Consider the following 14,326-nt stretch of genomic DNA (forward strand, 5'->3'; position numbering starts at 1 on the left):
GTTCCCTTCTGAACACATTATAGATATTAACTCCCTAAATCCTCCCTCTCTTCCTATGGGGATGTATAAACCTGCTGCCAACATTCTGGCAGACGCATGGAAGCGGCGGAGGCCTCACTACTGAGTCTGTAGACAGCAACCTGATCCTCTAGAAGGTTTTTTAGTTTGTTTCTGCCACCTAAGTTCAACCACTCTCAAGAATATGCCTCCCAGCTACTGCTGGGGAGGGAGGTGTTTGTACAAATCTGAGGAAGGAATCAAGGGGTCTACCAAAGCTTGCAGAGCCTTTCAACCTATTTTAAGCTCTAAACTCACCTTCATCTTTACAGTTGATCTACCATCCAGTCCCTCCAGTGTTCTGCAATGAGAACATTTTTTTTTTCCTTTTCAAAATAAAGTTTGAACAGCCTCACTGAGGTATAGTGCTTTGCTTCTCCCATGCAGGCACATAGCTTTCTGTTTTCAGAGTTGCTAGATCAGCCATTATTTTCCAGTTTTCAAATGTTGTTATTCTCTTTTATCTGCTGTTTCTTGTCTCCTGCTCTGTTGGCCCCTATGGTTTCCAGAAGGAGCAGATAAACTCAAGTGTTCAATATACTATCTTTTTTTTTTAAGATTTTATTTATTTATTCATGAGAGACACACAGAGAGAGAGAAGCAGAGACACAGGCAGAGGGAGAGGGAGAAGCAGGCTCCACGCAGGGAGCCCAACATGGGACTCAATCCTGGGTCTCCAGGATCATACCCTGGGCTGAAGGCGGCGCTAAACCGCTGAGCCACCCACGCTGCCCCAATATACTATCTTTAATCAGAAGTCCATACTTTTTAAACCATGTGCTTCTTTTATGTTTAAATGTTTCTACAATGAACATGCGTTACTTAGTTAAAAGCGTTCTTAATATATAAGAAAAAAATCATATAAACCACTTCTACTCTGCCAAGTACAGCGATCTAAATATAGAAAGGTGCAAAGTGTGGCAATTTTCTGAAAGGGCAGGAAAAAGGAAATCTTGCTCATTCTACTCCATTAACACTAGCCTCCTTGCTGAGCCCTCCACACCTGAGACACGCTCTCTCTTGGCTGGCGCACTCTTCCCCAAGGTATCTCTGCAGCTCCCTCCTTCCCTGCTTCCAGATCTTTGCTCATAAGCCATTCTGTTGGGGCGCCTGGGTGGCTCAGTCAGTTAAACGTCCTACTCTTGATTTTGGCTCAGGTCCTGATCTCAGGGTTGTGAGGTTGAGCCCTTGTGTGAGGCTCTGTGCTGGGCATGGAGGCTGCTTAAGATTCTCTCTCTTCCTGTCCCCTGCCTCTACCCCTACCCTATCCATATGCACACATGCTCACTCTCTCCCAAAACATTTTTAAAAAGGCCATTTTCTCAGTGAAGTTCTTCATGACCACCCTACCTATCACACTGTCTTTAAATTCCCTTTGTTTAATTTTTCTCTCTGGTACTTATTACCATCTAACACACCTTGTTCTTCTGCTTACTTGTTTATTGTCTCTCTATCCCCCATGTGAATGTAATCCCATGAGGACAGAGATGTGTGTTGTACACTGCTATGTCCCTGATACCTAGAAGAGTACCTGCCACTTAGTGGGCCTTTGATACATATTAGAAACTGGAGAGTTGGTATCCATATATAGACCACTGAATGGCTCATTCCTCTGTATATCTTCTCATACATTATCTGCCAATACATTTTATTAAATTTTTAATCTTTAGTCCATAAATGCTTCAATATATATTTCTAACAAGGAAATTTTTCTTAACAGAACTATCATACCAGGGACACCTGCCTGGCTGTCAGTAGACCATGTGACTCTTGATCTTGTGATTGTAAGTTCGAGCCCCATGTTGAATGGAGAGATTACTTAAAAACCTTAAACACACACACACACACACACACACACAAACACACACACACAACTACCATACTATGATTAAACTCAATAAAAATTCTTTATACCTTCTATTATTTGGCCTATGACTGTTGTAAAAATGTCCTCTCGTACACAATTAGTATGTTTGAATGAGAATCCACACATTGCATTTGGTTGATATGTCTCTTAAGTCTCTCTAAAGCTACAGAAGGTCTGCTCCTTTCTTATACCATTTACTTTATAAAGAAACTCAGTCATTTGTACTGTAGAATGTCTCACATTATGAAACTGACTGATCTTGCTTCCTCATGGCATTACCTTGCTCCTGTACCTTGAATTTCTTTGATTAGATTCATATTTTATGGACTTTTTTGTTTTTTGCTTGTTTGTGGGGTTTTATTTATTTTGGGGGTAAGAGTCCTTCCTAGGTGGTGCTATGTACTTCCTATTACATTACATTAAGGAGTCACATAATGTCTGCTTGTCTACTTTTGGTGATGTTGCGATCAATCATTCCAGGCTGAAAATATTTAGGGTAACATACACATACATTAACCTTGGAATCCATCAAAAATTAAATGGACAGACATATGGAAACACAGATAAATATGTGATAAAGCAAATAAAATCCTAATAGTAGAGTCTAGGTAGTAGGTACACAGGTATTCACTATAAAATTCTTTCAAATTTGAAAGTTTTCATAATAAAATGCTGGGGGGGAGGGAAGGATCAGTTGATTTGGATATGTTTGGCCTAATTACATTCATTATACAGTATCCCTAATAGTTTTAGCAGATATTGTCACCTAGATTCATTATTTCATTAGGGGAATGCAAAATATATACATTTGTAGGTCTCTTTTTTAATATTTAAGCTGCAATTCTTATATAAAGAAAATTTTTCCTTCACCATTTGAGTACACTGAAATACAGGGCAGACAGAAAAAGGTAAGATAAATGTTTTATATTCTTTTCTTTCATTTATCAATTTACAAAATAATGAGTTGATGCCCTGGCAACTTCAAGAGATGCCCAAAAGTGATTTTTGGGAAGGGGTGGCTTAGGCTTTCATAACTTTGATGTATCTCGATCCACTACATGCACTATCCTTTTTAATGCTGAAATGCCCTATTTGTGGCCAATGGGAGATCTTTCAAGTTGGCTCCTGAGTGCTACTGACATGACTTCATTAATCTCAAGCATCTTCCTTTTATTTAGGCACAAGATATCCTGAGGCTTACAGTGTACAATTCCTGCCCTAGACCTTAAATGAACCTTTACTCCAATGACTTTTGTGTTCTTTCAGCAGGACATGATATTTAGAAACTACAGTCTGGCACTAAAGACACTTATTGCTGCTGGGTTGTTACAGCTTCTTGGCACAGACATTGGAATGAGCAAGGGAATATCTATTTTTTTAAGCTTTTATTTATTTATTCATGAGAGACACAGAGAGAGGCAGAGACACAGGCAGAGGGAGAAGCAGGCTCCCTGTAGAGAGCCTGATGTGAGACTTGATCCTAGGACCCCAGGATCAAACCCTGAGCCAAAGGCAGACGCTCAACCACTGAGCCACCCAGGTGGCTATATTCCCAGGACATATTCCCTGGGAATATCTATTTTTTAAAAAGAAAAAATTATGAGTTCATACGAGTACTTCTTTTTTAAAAAAAATGTATTTGAGAGAGAGAGAGAGAAAGCACAAGTGGGAAGGAGGGAGAAGCAGGCTTTCCACCAAGCAGGGAGACCAAAGTGGGGCCCGATCCCATGTCCTGAGCCAAAAGGAAGGAAGGCAAATGCTCAACTGACTGAGCCACCTAGGCGCCCCTCATATGACTACTTCCAATTGAAATTCAATATTGTAGGAATTCTACTCCGGTTCTTTGATTTTATACTCATAACTTTTTTTCTTATACTGAAAATCTTGGTTCCTAATGATATTAACAAAATTACTTGTAACATGTATTATTTATAACTTACCCATATGTGTGTGTATTTCAAAATAATTACTAAAATTATCACTAGCAGTAAAACTACTAAATGCCATTTAATATTTTTTTGTGGTTCTTTCATCTAGACATTTTAACCTTAACTGAAGGATAATTTAATGGGACAAGTCACTTCTCTGTCAGCCTAAAACCATTGTTCCTTAATTAGGAACAAAGGGAGCTAAGTGCAAAAGCTCAGGTCATATAGTTTTTAGGCCATTTTCCCTTCCAACTACCATCTTGAGACAAAGACATAAGGTCTGGGTGAAAAAGTCTTTAGGGGACTGATATAAACACAGGAGAAACAAATCACCCTACTGTGTAACACAGGGTCAGTGAACTGAAGGAATAAGAAGCTAGGAAAGAAATCATGAACATAATTCTCATTAAACAGGCACGGTAAGTTGGAGCTGACACACAGCTGCAAATTTTCTCAGCGGGAGCTAGACTGAAACGCTGCTTAGCAACACCAGAAGGCAGATGACAATGAGGGCGATACAAAGAGCTGAAGAATCAGATTTAAGCGTGACAATCATACCATCTTACAACTGACTGTTCACCAGCCAAGCAACACCTAATTCTGGTAATAACAGTAAAATATGGTGACTGCATTGCCTACACTTTATTACTCCTATTTCCTGTGGGTTTTTACATGTTTTTTTCTTTTTAAGTAGGCCCTATGCCCAATGTGTGGCCTGAACTCAAGACCTTGAGATCAAGAGTCACATCCTCTACTGACTGAGTCAGCCAGGCGCCCCTTTAATTTCCTATTTTTCAAAACTCTAGTAACTAGGTGCCTGGGTGGCTCAGTTGGTAAAGTGTCTATCTTCGGCTCAGGTCATGATCTCAGGGTTCTGGGATCAAGCTGAGTCAGGCTCCCTGCTCAGCGGGGAGCCCACTCCTTCCTTTCCTTCTGCCTGCCATTCCTTCTGTTTGTACTCTCTATCAAATAAATAAAAATAAAATCTTTAATTTATTTTAAATAAATAAATAGTTGATAAATATAATGTTCGAGGGCACCAGGGTGGCTCAGTGGTTGAGCCTCTGCCTTCGGCTTGGGCTGTGATCCCCGGGTCCTAGGATCAAGTCCCGTATCGGACTCCCCTGCAGGGAGCCTGCTTCTAAGTCTGCCTATGTCTCTGCCTCTCTCTCTCCGTCTTTCATGAATAAATAAAATATTTCAAAAAATAAATAAAATAATTATAATGTCTGAGCCAACAAAATTCAGGCACTGATCCCTTCAAACATTTTAAAAAACATCTTAAAACTTCACAGGCTATTGTAGAAATAGGCTGTAGAAATAATTGGTATTTTTATCATCAGCGATTTTTTCAAATTTAAGTTTTCTTATCATGCTCAATTTTTGATACATATTAAAATCATCCATGGGCTTAAAAAAAATACAGATCCCTAGATGCTAATGCAGACATGCTAAATCAGAATCTCTACAAGTGGGCTGGGCATCCATATTTTGAAAAAAGACTCAGACAATCGTATTTGCCCCAAAAGCCAAAGACCCTGTAATATAATACATAAATATCTACAATTGTCAAAGTTTTCTGTACATGAGAATCACCTTAGAAGCTTGTTTAACATGCCAGCTGGCAGGACCTCCAAAAGTGTTGATTCCATTGGTTGTCATGGGCTCAGTAATCTGCATGTTCAAGGAGCATTCCAGGTAACACTGAGGCAGGTATTACCGAGCCATATACTCAGTAACTTTTTAAAACATTTTTTGGAAATCATATAAAGAAACCAAAATAGATGAATACTACCAGCTTGGGATCTGAAATGTGGCAGCCACTGACCTGAGTGATGTTTGTGAAAATCTGCTCAGACATCCTCTCGCACAGAACAGCCAAGAGATGTAGGATGAGCACCTTCTGCTCCTGGCCTTCCACAAGAGTTTGGTGCTGCTCTAACTCCAAGAAGCTTTTGCTGGAGAAGGGCTTTGTTTTTAACTCTGCTTCATCTTCCATGGCCATATGCGTCAACTCCTACCAGCATGGGAGAAAAGAAATAGAGAAGAAAAAGGCTGTAGAACTAAGGGATTCCACAATAGTGAGAAAACTCTGTTTGAAATGTATTTGTAAAGAACTAGTCTAAGTGTTCGCTGCAGCATTATTTATAATAGCCCAAATTTGGAGACAAATGTCTAGCAATAAGAGAATGAATAAACTGTATTTATTATACTGTAGCAGTTGAAATAAACTAGATCTATGTGGATGTCAACAGAAAGAACTCGAAAACAGTGCTTAGTGAAAAATGGAAGCTGTAGAATGATATGTATATTATGGTATACATATATGAAGATTTAAAACTTCATAGTAAAAAGCATACATACATAAAGAGAACTAGCTTGACAAACTACTTACATTATCAGCATTTTTCATGATCTCTACCACTAGCCCTGCTGAACTGAGACCTCAGGCCATCTAACATTTCCAAACCCTTTTTTAGAGACTATTAAATGCTTTCAGCAGCTTTTTCCCTACGATACTTAAAACTAAATCTCTACTAATAGATAATTCATTACTGTGGGTTTTGTAGGCTTTTTCCCTACACTGCACATTGTAAATTTCCTTGGGAAGAGAAAACCTTAAGTTCCTTAACAATTAATACTTTACCAAAGTAAGTGATAGTTTAGAGCAACGGTTCCCAACAGGGCCTGGGAATTTCTACTCTGCAGGGGACAGTTAGCTATGTCTTACGACATTCTTGGTTTCATAACTGGGGAGTGATATAGGCATCTAGTGGTAGAGGTCAGGGATGCTACTAAACATCCTACAAGGAAGCACAGGAAGCCCCTGGCCTCTCAACAAAAAATTACCCAGCCCAAAATGCCAATAGTACCCAAGGTGCAGAAACCTTGGGTTTAAGCAAAGTCCTTTGATTTTTTTTTTGTTTTTGTTTTTTTAAAGAATTTATTTATTCTTTATTTTAGAGAGAGTGTGCGGTGTGTGCGAGTGGGGGGGTGGGGGTGAGAGGGGAAGGGCAGAAGGAGAGGAAGAGAGAGAATCTCAAACAGGCTCTACTCACGGGGCAGAGCCTGACACAGGGCTCGATCCCATGACCCTGAGATCACAACCTGAGCCAAAATCAAGTCGGTTACTTAACCAACTGAGCCACCCAGGCACCTCTGATTTTTTTTTTTAAGATTTTATTTATTTATTCATGAGAGACAGAGAGAGAGAGGAGAGAGGCAAAGACACAGGCAGAGGGAGAAGCAGGCTCCATGCAGGGAGCCCGACACGGGACTCAATCCCGGGACTCCAGGATCATGCCCTGTGCCGAAGGTAGGCGCTAAACCGCTGAACCACCCAGGGATCCCCTGATTTTTTGCTTTTTAAAATAATTTTTAAAATTCTCTGATTAAGAGCACATTTTCTTGTAATGTTATTTACAATGAGTGACTAAGTAAGGGGACAGAATGTGAACACAGGAAGGGGTGCCTGGGTGGCCCAGTCAATTAAGCATCCAGCTCTTAGTTTTGGCTTAGGTTGTGGTCTCAGGGCTGTGACCTCAGGATTATGAGATCAAGCCACACACTGGGCTCCATGCTCAGCACAGAATCTGCTTGAGATTTTCTCTCCCTCTGGCCCTTCCATTTGTGTTCTCTCTCTCTCAAATAAATAAATAAATCTTAAAAAAAAAAAAAAAGAAAGAAAGAAAGAAAGAAAGAAAGAAAGAAAGAAAGAAAGAAAAGTGAACACAAGAGGTGAGAAAAGCATCAAAAAATGGCCCCTATTTCAAGTTCTAGAAATGTTAGCCCTGATTCTCTCCTTGTATTCCCCTATAGCCACTCCAACTTCAAACTCCACAGACATTCTCTTAGAACAGACACTTCATTTTAGGGAAAATAAAGGAGAAGGCAGAGCTGGAGGACAGAAAATCAGAGATCACCCCGTTGACAGTCTCCAACAATGCAAATAAGGAGTACAGTATGAGGTACAAGTTGCTGTCAGAGATTAGAGCAAGAGGAAGCACAATCACCAACACTAAGAAACTGACCCAGAAAAGGTTTCAGGTGGTTACAAAATGAAATGAGAAAGGCAGAACTGCTAAATCTGCTTTCCAAATACCTGACAAAACAACAGTCAGAAAGGATAAAGGATTACTCCATAACTGCAAAACCTGCTATTAACTTCAAAAGAGTACTTACTGTCAACACAGAGCAAAGATTAACCCTTTCATAGATCAAGAGTTCTACTTTGGTCCTCTCTAAAAGTTCAGGGCAGATCACCTCGGAAAACAGTCCAATCATATGTGTACTACTTTTTTCTTTTTACCAACCCAAAGGCTACTAACAAATAAATTACTCTTACATCCTGTGATTATTTCTCTCTAAGATTAGGACCTTAATTTTAGGAGCTAAAATTATGACTGCCCTGAAAATTCAAAGGGGATCCTGGTTGTATCCTGAAATAAAGCTGACCATGCCCTTACCATATATGTAGTTCTTACCTTCAAGCAGAAGATGAAGAAGTCACCTGCCAAACCACACTCTTGGCAGTGGGATAACAAGTCCCCGAGATGCTCTACCCGACATTGCTCTGAGGACACCTTCTGGTACAGGGCTTCATCTTCATCTTCATCACTGCAACATGAAGTAAGATTTATCTTGGCAGTGTCACCCAGAGATATTATTTTTGAAACTCCATAATAATCTTCCAAAGTTACACATCGTATTTTCATACAGTAAAGCATTAGAAAGATCTCAAAAATTTGTTTAAATTATTTTCCTGATGCTCCATGCTAAAAAAGCATTTATTCTCAGAAGGTAGGATAAGATGTTGTATATAGTCATTTGCTCAGTGGGGAAAAGACTCATGAAGGAAGTGGCTTTTGAAGGAAGATGGATGTTAAAGAATTACCACTATTTCAATAAACTGAAATAGCAAGGAGGAATTAAAGTATAGGTTGTATGCAGATATTCTGAGAAAAAGAAGTCAGCAAAGCAAGGTCAGATTACAGGGGGGGCCTTGAATGCCATTCAAAGAAAGCTGGACTTTTTTTTGATGAGCCCCTGAAGGGTTATGGGCAGCAGAAAAAGATACTATCCTTACCGGAGAACATGCAGTCAGTCTCAACTAATAAGAACTAACGAGATGAAATATGAAAATGCAGAAAGACTCGGAAAACTGAATAAGCCAAATTTTCAGGTAATAAAATATGGCTACATTATTAAAAGCAATGCTACGATTTCTGCAAAAAAGTTTTAAGAAACTTCTCATGAGGTGCTAAGGGTTTTAATTTTAATTTGCAGGATAAGTGAAAAAGCCAAGATACAATATTATTATACTGTATCATGTAAATAAACACAGATGGACTAGAGACAAAACACTAAAAAAATGCAAACAGTGACTAGGATAGCAGTTGTCTTTTGTTTTCCTCTTTATGCTTTTTTGCATTATACAAAGAAGGTATGTGCTCTTGTGATAAAAGAAGGAAACAAAAGTTTTCAGGCTAAACTGAGAAAAAAATGACAGATGTTGTTTCATATCACTGAAAAATACAATTAGGAAATAGAGCTGATTTGGCCATTCCATTGGGCAGTAAGCCCCAATTTGCCAGTTCACTAATGATGTGGGCTTTATACTCCTCTAGTAGAATGGGTAACCTATTAACTAAGCTTAAGATCACTTCTTCCATTATCCCAGAATCTCCCAGCATCCTTCAGATTAGTCATGTTATCTACATCACATTTTATATTAGACAAAAAAATTGAAATGGCTAAGAGTCACTTCTAAGCTTCTGTGAACCACCCTGTCAAAATGAAATACTATATTCAAATACTTTTTTAAAAAGACATGACAGGGGAACCTGGGTGGCTCAGTCAGTTAAGTGTCTGCCTTTGGCTCAGGCCTTGATCCTGGAGTCCTGGGATCAAGCCCCACTTTGGGCTCCCTGCTCAACAGGGAGCCTGCTTCTCCTCCCTCTCCCTCTCCCCTCCACTTCTGCTTGCTCTCTCCCTCAAATAAATAAATAAAATCTTTAAAAATAAATAAAATAGGGATCCCTGGGTGGCGCAGCAGTTTGGCGCCTGCCTTTGGCCCAAGGCGCGATCCTGGAGACCCGGGATCGAATTCCACATCGGGCTCCCAGTGCATGGAGCCTGCTTCTCCCTCTGCCTATGTCTCTGCCTCTCTCTCACTATCATAAATAAATAAATAAAAATTTAATAAATAAATAAATAAATAAATAAATAAATAAATAAATAAATAAAAAGACATGACAATAATTACCTTATGAAGTTCTATTTCATTCATTCTTAAAATTACAAGGATAAAGACTCAGTTTCAAATACTGTAATTACATCTGGGTCCAGAAAAAAAAAATTCTGGATCCAGAGATCATGAAACCTAAGCTGCTCTTTTAGTGTTTCTTTATTTTTAAAAAAATATTTTATTTATTTATTCATAAGAGACACAGAGAGAGAGGCGGAGACCTAGGCAGAGGGAGAAGCAGGCTCCTTGTAGGGAGCCGGATTTGGGACTCCATACCAGGACTCTGGGATCACGCCCTTAGCCAAAGGCAGGCGCTCAACCACTGAGCCACCCAGGTGTCTCTTAGTGTTTCTTTAAACAAACTTTTTATTGATAACTAGGGCTCCTGGACAGAATGATAGGAGAGAGGGTAAGTGGTGAGACTGACTTGCCTTTAGGGGACTGGCACCAGGAGCAAGATCTTTAGAATGAAAGATAAAATCAGTCACATACACACACACTTCTCTGATGTAGTGCATGTCAACTTTTTGGAGATACGGAGTATCTTAAGTATCAAATGAAAACTATGGACCCTATTTTTTAAAAAGCCAGCTTTGTGCATAAAAATTTCTTGTATATAATTTCAAAGGGACTATGGACACCTAGAAGTCTATGTAGAAACCCTGTAGAGTCCATTGCTTCCAGCATTAGATGGAGATTCATTCAATAACTGCCTATTCATGTTTCTTCTACCATGAAGAGAAACTATAGTTTCAATAAGAACTGTTGATTCTGATATATGAGCACTAAGATGTACACTAGAGACCAGTTACAATAGCTATTAATTTTAATACTGATAAGTTAAATACTATGAAATTCCCCCCCCAAAAAAAAAATTCCCTATACACTCACTAGACTGATCTCAGACTAAACTATTCCAAAGTGTTCTTAAAATAAACACATTAAATTTTAAATTCTTTCAGTTCAGGGGCATAGTTACAACCACAAAACCTACTAGTGCTCAACAACTCTCAAGAAATTGGTAGCTTGGGATCCCTGGGTGGCGCAGCGGTTTAGCGCCTGCCTTTGGCCCAGGGCACGATCCTGGAGACCCAGGATCGAATCCCATGTCGGGCTCCTGGTGCGTGGAACCTGCTTCTCCCTCTGCCTATGTCTCTGCCTCTCTCTCTCTCTCTCTCTCTCTCTCTGCGTGTGTATCATAAATAAATAAATAAATAAATAAATAAATAAATAAATAAATAAATAAGAAATTGGTAGCTTGCATTTGTACTGATAATTCTGCTTGCAATCAATGTATGTTTTCCATTTTTCTCAAGTCCATCCTATTGATAGAGTGTTTTATAACTTTACTAAGTTAACCATGAATAAAAAATTAAATTTAACACTTTAATAAACAGCCACACTTTGAACGAGACATAAAAATCTGAATATCCAGCAGCCCAGGTGGCTTAAGTGATTTAGCACTGCCGTCAGCCTGGGGTGTGATCCTGGAGACCCGGGATTGTCCCACATCCTCCCTGCATGGAGCCTGCTTCTCCCTCTACCTGTGTCTCTGCCTCTTTCTCTCTCTCCCTCTGTGTGTCTCATGAATAAATAAATAAATCCAATCTTTTAAAAAAAAAATCTGAGTATCTGTCAGCAGTTAAGAACTATATGGGACTCTGGTCGACAGGAACTTACATTCTGAGGTCATAATATCTATACATATCACCCAAAAAAAGGAAATAACTTAAAATATATTTGTGAGATGTGAGAGAAATAAATTATCCGTTCCACTAATATTTATTAAGTACCTTCCAATTGTTCTCCAGGAGAAAGAAACCCCCATCAAAAAAATTAACATAAAAGCTATCAGACAATTTCATTTAAGAATAAGTCTGACTCTGAACAGACATATACCATTTGGAGATTCAGAAAGAGAACTGGATGGTTATGGTGCTGAGGGTAAACATGTGACTACCCTTTATTCTGATTCTCTGGCAAAGACTTGCAAAGTAAGTGCACTTGTGATGCAGAGCTGCAAGGCTCCAGCAAATGGCATCTACTATTAGCTAGCATCTGGGGAAAAAACCTGCAGGATTATTTAAGGAGCTCACATTTCATTTAGAGATTATAAATAGCAGCACCTCGGCTGCTTTAAATTCTAGGTCCTGTTCTATCAGCGCCCCTTAGTGGACAAGTCAGGGAAGGGCCTTCTAGGTGCAATTCTATCCCAAAAAGAGAGGGTAAAGGGTGGGTGGACTCACCAAATGGCCTCTTTGATGGTAACCATTATGCCACCTTGAGTGGCAGCTCTAAGTTGACACAAAGAATGAAGGGAGGACGCAGATTTGTCCAATCCTGCAAATCCTTTCAGGCTGGCAATTGCCTTCTTCCTCTCTAGCTTCCCCAGAATCCATAATAAGATCTCTTGGCAAAGTGACCTGGCAGAAAAAGCAGTTATAAATGAGCTTGTCATCTTACTCTACACATCTAACAAGCTAACATAAAAAAAGAAAGGAAGACTGTCAGGTTCCACTGCATTCTAAATGCTGGCACAACCACCTAGTACTACTGAAGTGCAGGACTGGAAACTATGCTTCCTGTGAATCTCAGAATATATCTAATATCCTGAAATTCAGTGAGTGACTGACTAATCTTTGGCTCTAGAAGCAACTCTGATAAGATCCATGTTTTTTGTTTTTGTTTTTTAAAATATTTCCAAGTGTACCATTGCCTTTGGATTAGATACCATAAAAGAAAGTTTACACTGATAAAACCATCTATCAATGGGAACAAGAGCTGGTGACCAAGAAAGAGCATACCCACAAATTCTGGGTGATTCCTCAGCCCCTTTTATCTGTACCAGTCAACTAGGATCAGGGTGGAATAAATGTTTGCTTCTTCCTTCTCAGTCTCTGATGAGAACATGATAGTGCTCTGAGGATTTGGGTTTCAAAACTCAAAGTTATTATATGGACAGTTCTTTGAACTTCTTTGAAGTTCTTTCACGTAGTTATAGTGTCCATCTTCCTCTGTGTTCTCTGCTCTGTTGCTGTGGGCTACAATAATGTGTTGACCAAAGGTTAGAGTCCAAGGTAGTATGTGAGCTTTCCCTCACCACTTAACAATGATGAGGATAGCTGCCATTTACTGAGTTTGTGATTATCCAGGGAGAGTGCTCAACACTTTATAGTCAGTCTTTATAATAACCCTATGAAGAGGGTACTATTACTATATGTCTGATCACATGTGGGGGATTTCTAAACACTAAAAATCAGAATTTTCTAGGACTTTAAAAAGGATATAAACTCATATAAGGAGGAAGAAATAACATAAGTATCTATGAAAATGGAGCTGATACAAAATGAAGCCAACCTAAATCCCAATACAAAAGATTATTTTCAGGATGATTAAGAAATCCCTTCATTCCAAACAACACTGTGCAGCACTCACGTCAAATCCAAGTCTAAATTACAGGGTGCCACATTCAGATCCAGATTTCCCCAACTTGATTTCTTACTCCCCACAAGGTTGTTATGATCCATTCTCCATTTCCTCCTTCCTAGACATGTAATTCCAGTATTTCTCACTGATCAAACAGGGACATGTTTACACACGTAAACAAGGATTTTGTCTCTGACGTCTAGGACAGAGGCTGAGGAAAGCCATTCTAAAAATTACATTCAATCCCCTGCAATCTGAGAAGCTCTCTTTTGGGGCGCCTGGGTGGCTGTCAGTTAAGCATCTGCCTTCCGCTCAGGTCCTGATCCCAGGGTCCTCCTGTTGAGCCCCCTATCAGGCTCCCTGATGGAGGAGGGGGCCTGCTTCTCTCTCTCCTTCTGCTGCTCCGCCGGCTTGTGCTCTTCCTCTCCAGGAAATAAATAAAATCTTTTTAAAAAGAAAAGCTTTCTTTCTCAGATGAGCAGAGTAAGAGGATCCCCAAATGTTTTACTGATTTTGAAAGAAAAAAAATTACAAAGTGGCATTAAGTTTTATAAGAATAAGAACATCATTCAATAAAGATTTCACTATTTATAAATAAATAAGGTTCTCTAGACTGTTTACCTTATGTGAGACACACTTTGCTTGGTAAAACTGTAGAGAGAAAAGAGCACTCCCAGGACTGGAAGCAGGGAATCCATTAAAACTGTCACAGGGTCATTCCCGACCACGTATACCTAGGGAAAAGAAAATGATGTGAGGTACCAATGGGTGGAAAGCCAGAGAAATTGGAATCAAATACCA

General features: G+C 39.4%; 1 protein-coding gene across 2 annotated transcripts in view; it reads right to left on the minus strand.

Annotated features, from left to right (window-relative positions):
- The window catches only part of TANGO6 (transport and golgi organization 6 homolog), a 202,862-nt gene that overhangs the window by 136,523 nt on the left and 52,013 nt on the right, over positions 1–14,326 (minus strand). For both annotated transcript variants that reach the window (XM_041769887.1, XM_041769888.1), the window contains exons 8-11: positions 14,147–14,259; positions 12,346–12,522; positions 8,337–8,469; positions 5,681–5,869 (exon numbers count right to left, since the gene is read on the minus strand). In XM_041769887.1, the coding sequence (XP_041625821.1) occupies positions 5,681–5,869; positions 8,337–8,469; positions 12,346–12,522; positions 14,147–14,259 (612 nt within the window). The remainder of the gene's footprint in view (positions 1–5,680; positions 5,870–8,336; positions 8,470–12,345; positions 12,523–14,146; positions 14,260–14,326) is intronic.

The sequence above is a fragment of the Vulpes lagopus genome, chromosome 10 (assembly GCF_018345385.1).
Source record: "Vulpes lagopus strain Blue_001 chromosome 10, ASM1834538v1, whole genome shotgun sequence".
In the NCBI taxonomy this organism is placed as follows: domain Eukaryota; kingdom Metazoa; phylum Chordata; class Mammalia; order Carnivora; family Canidae; genus Vulpes; species Vulpes lagopus.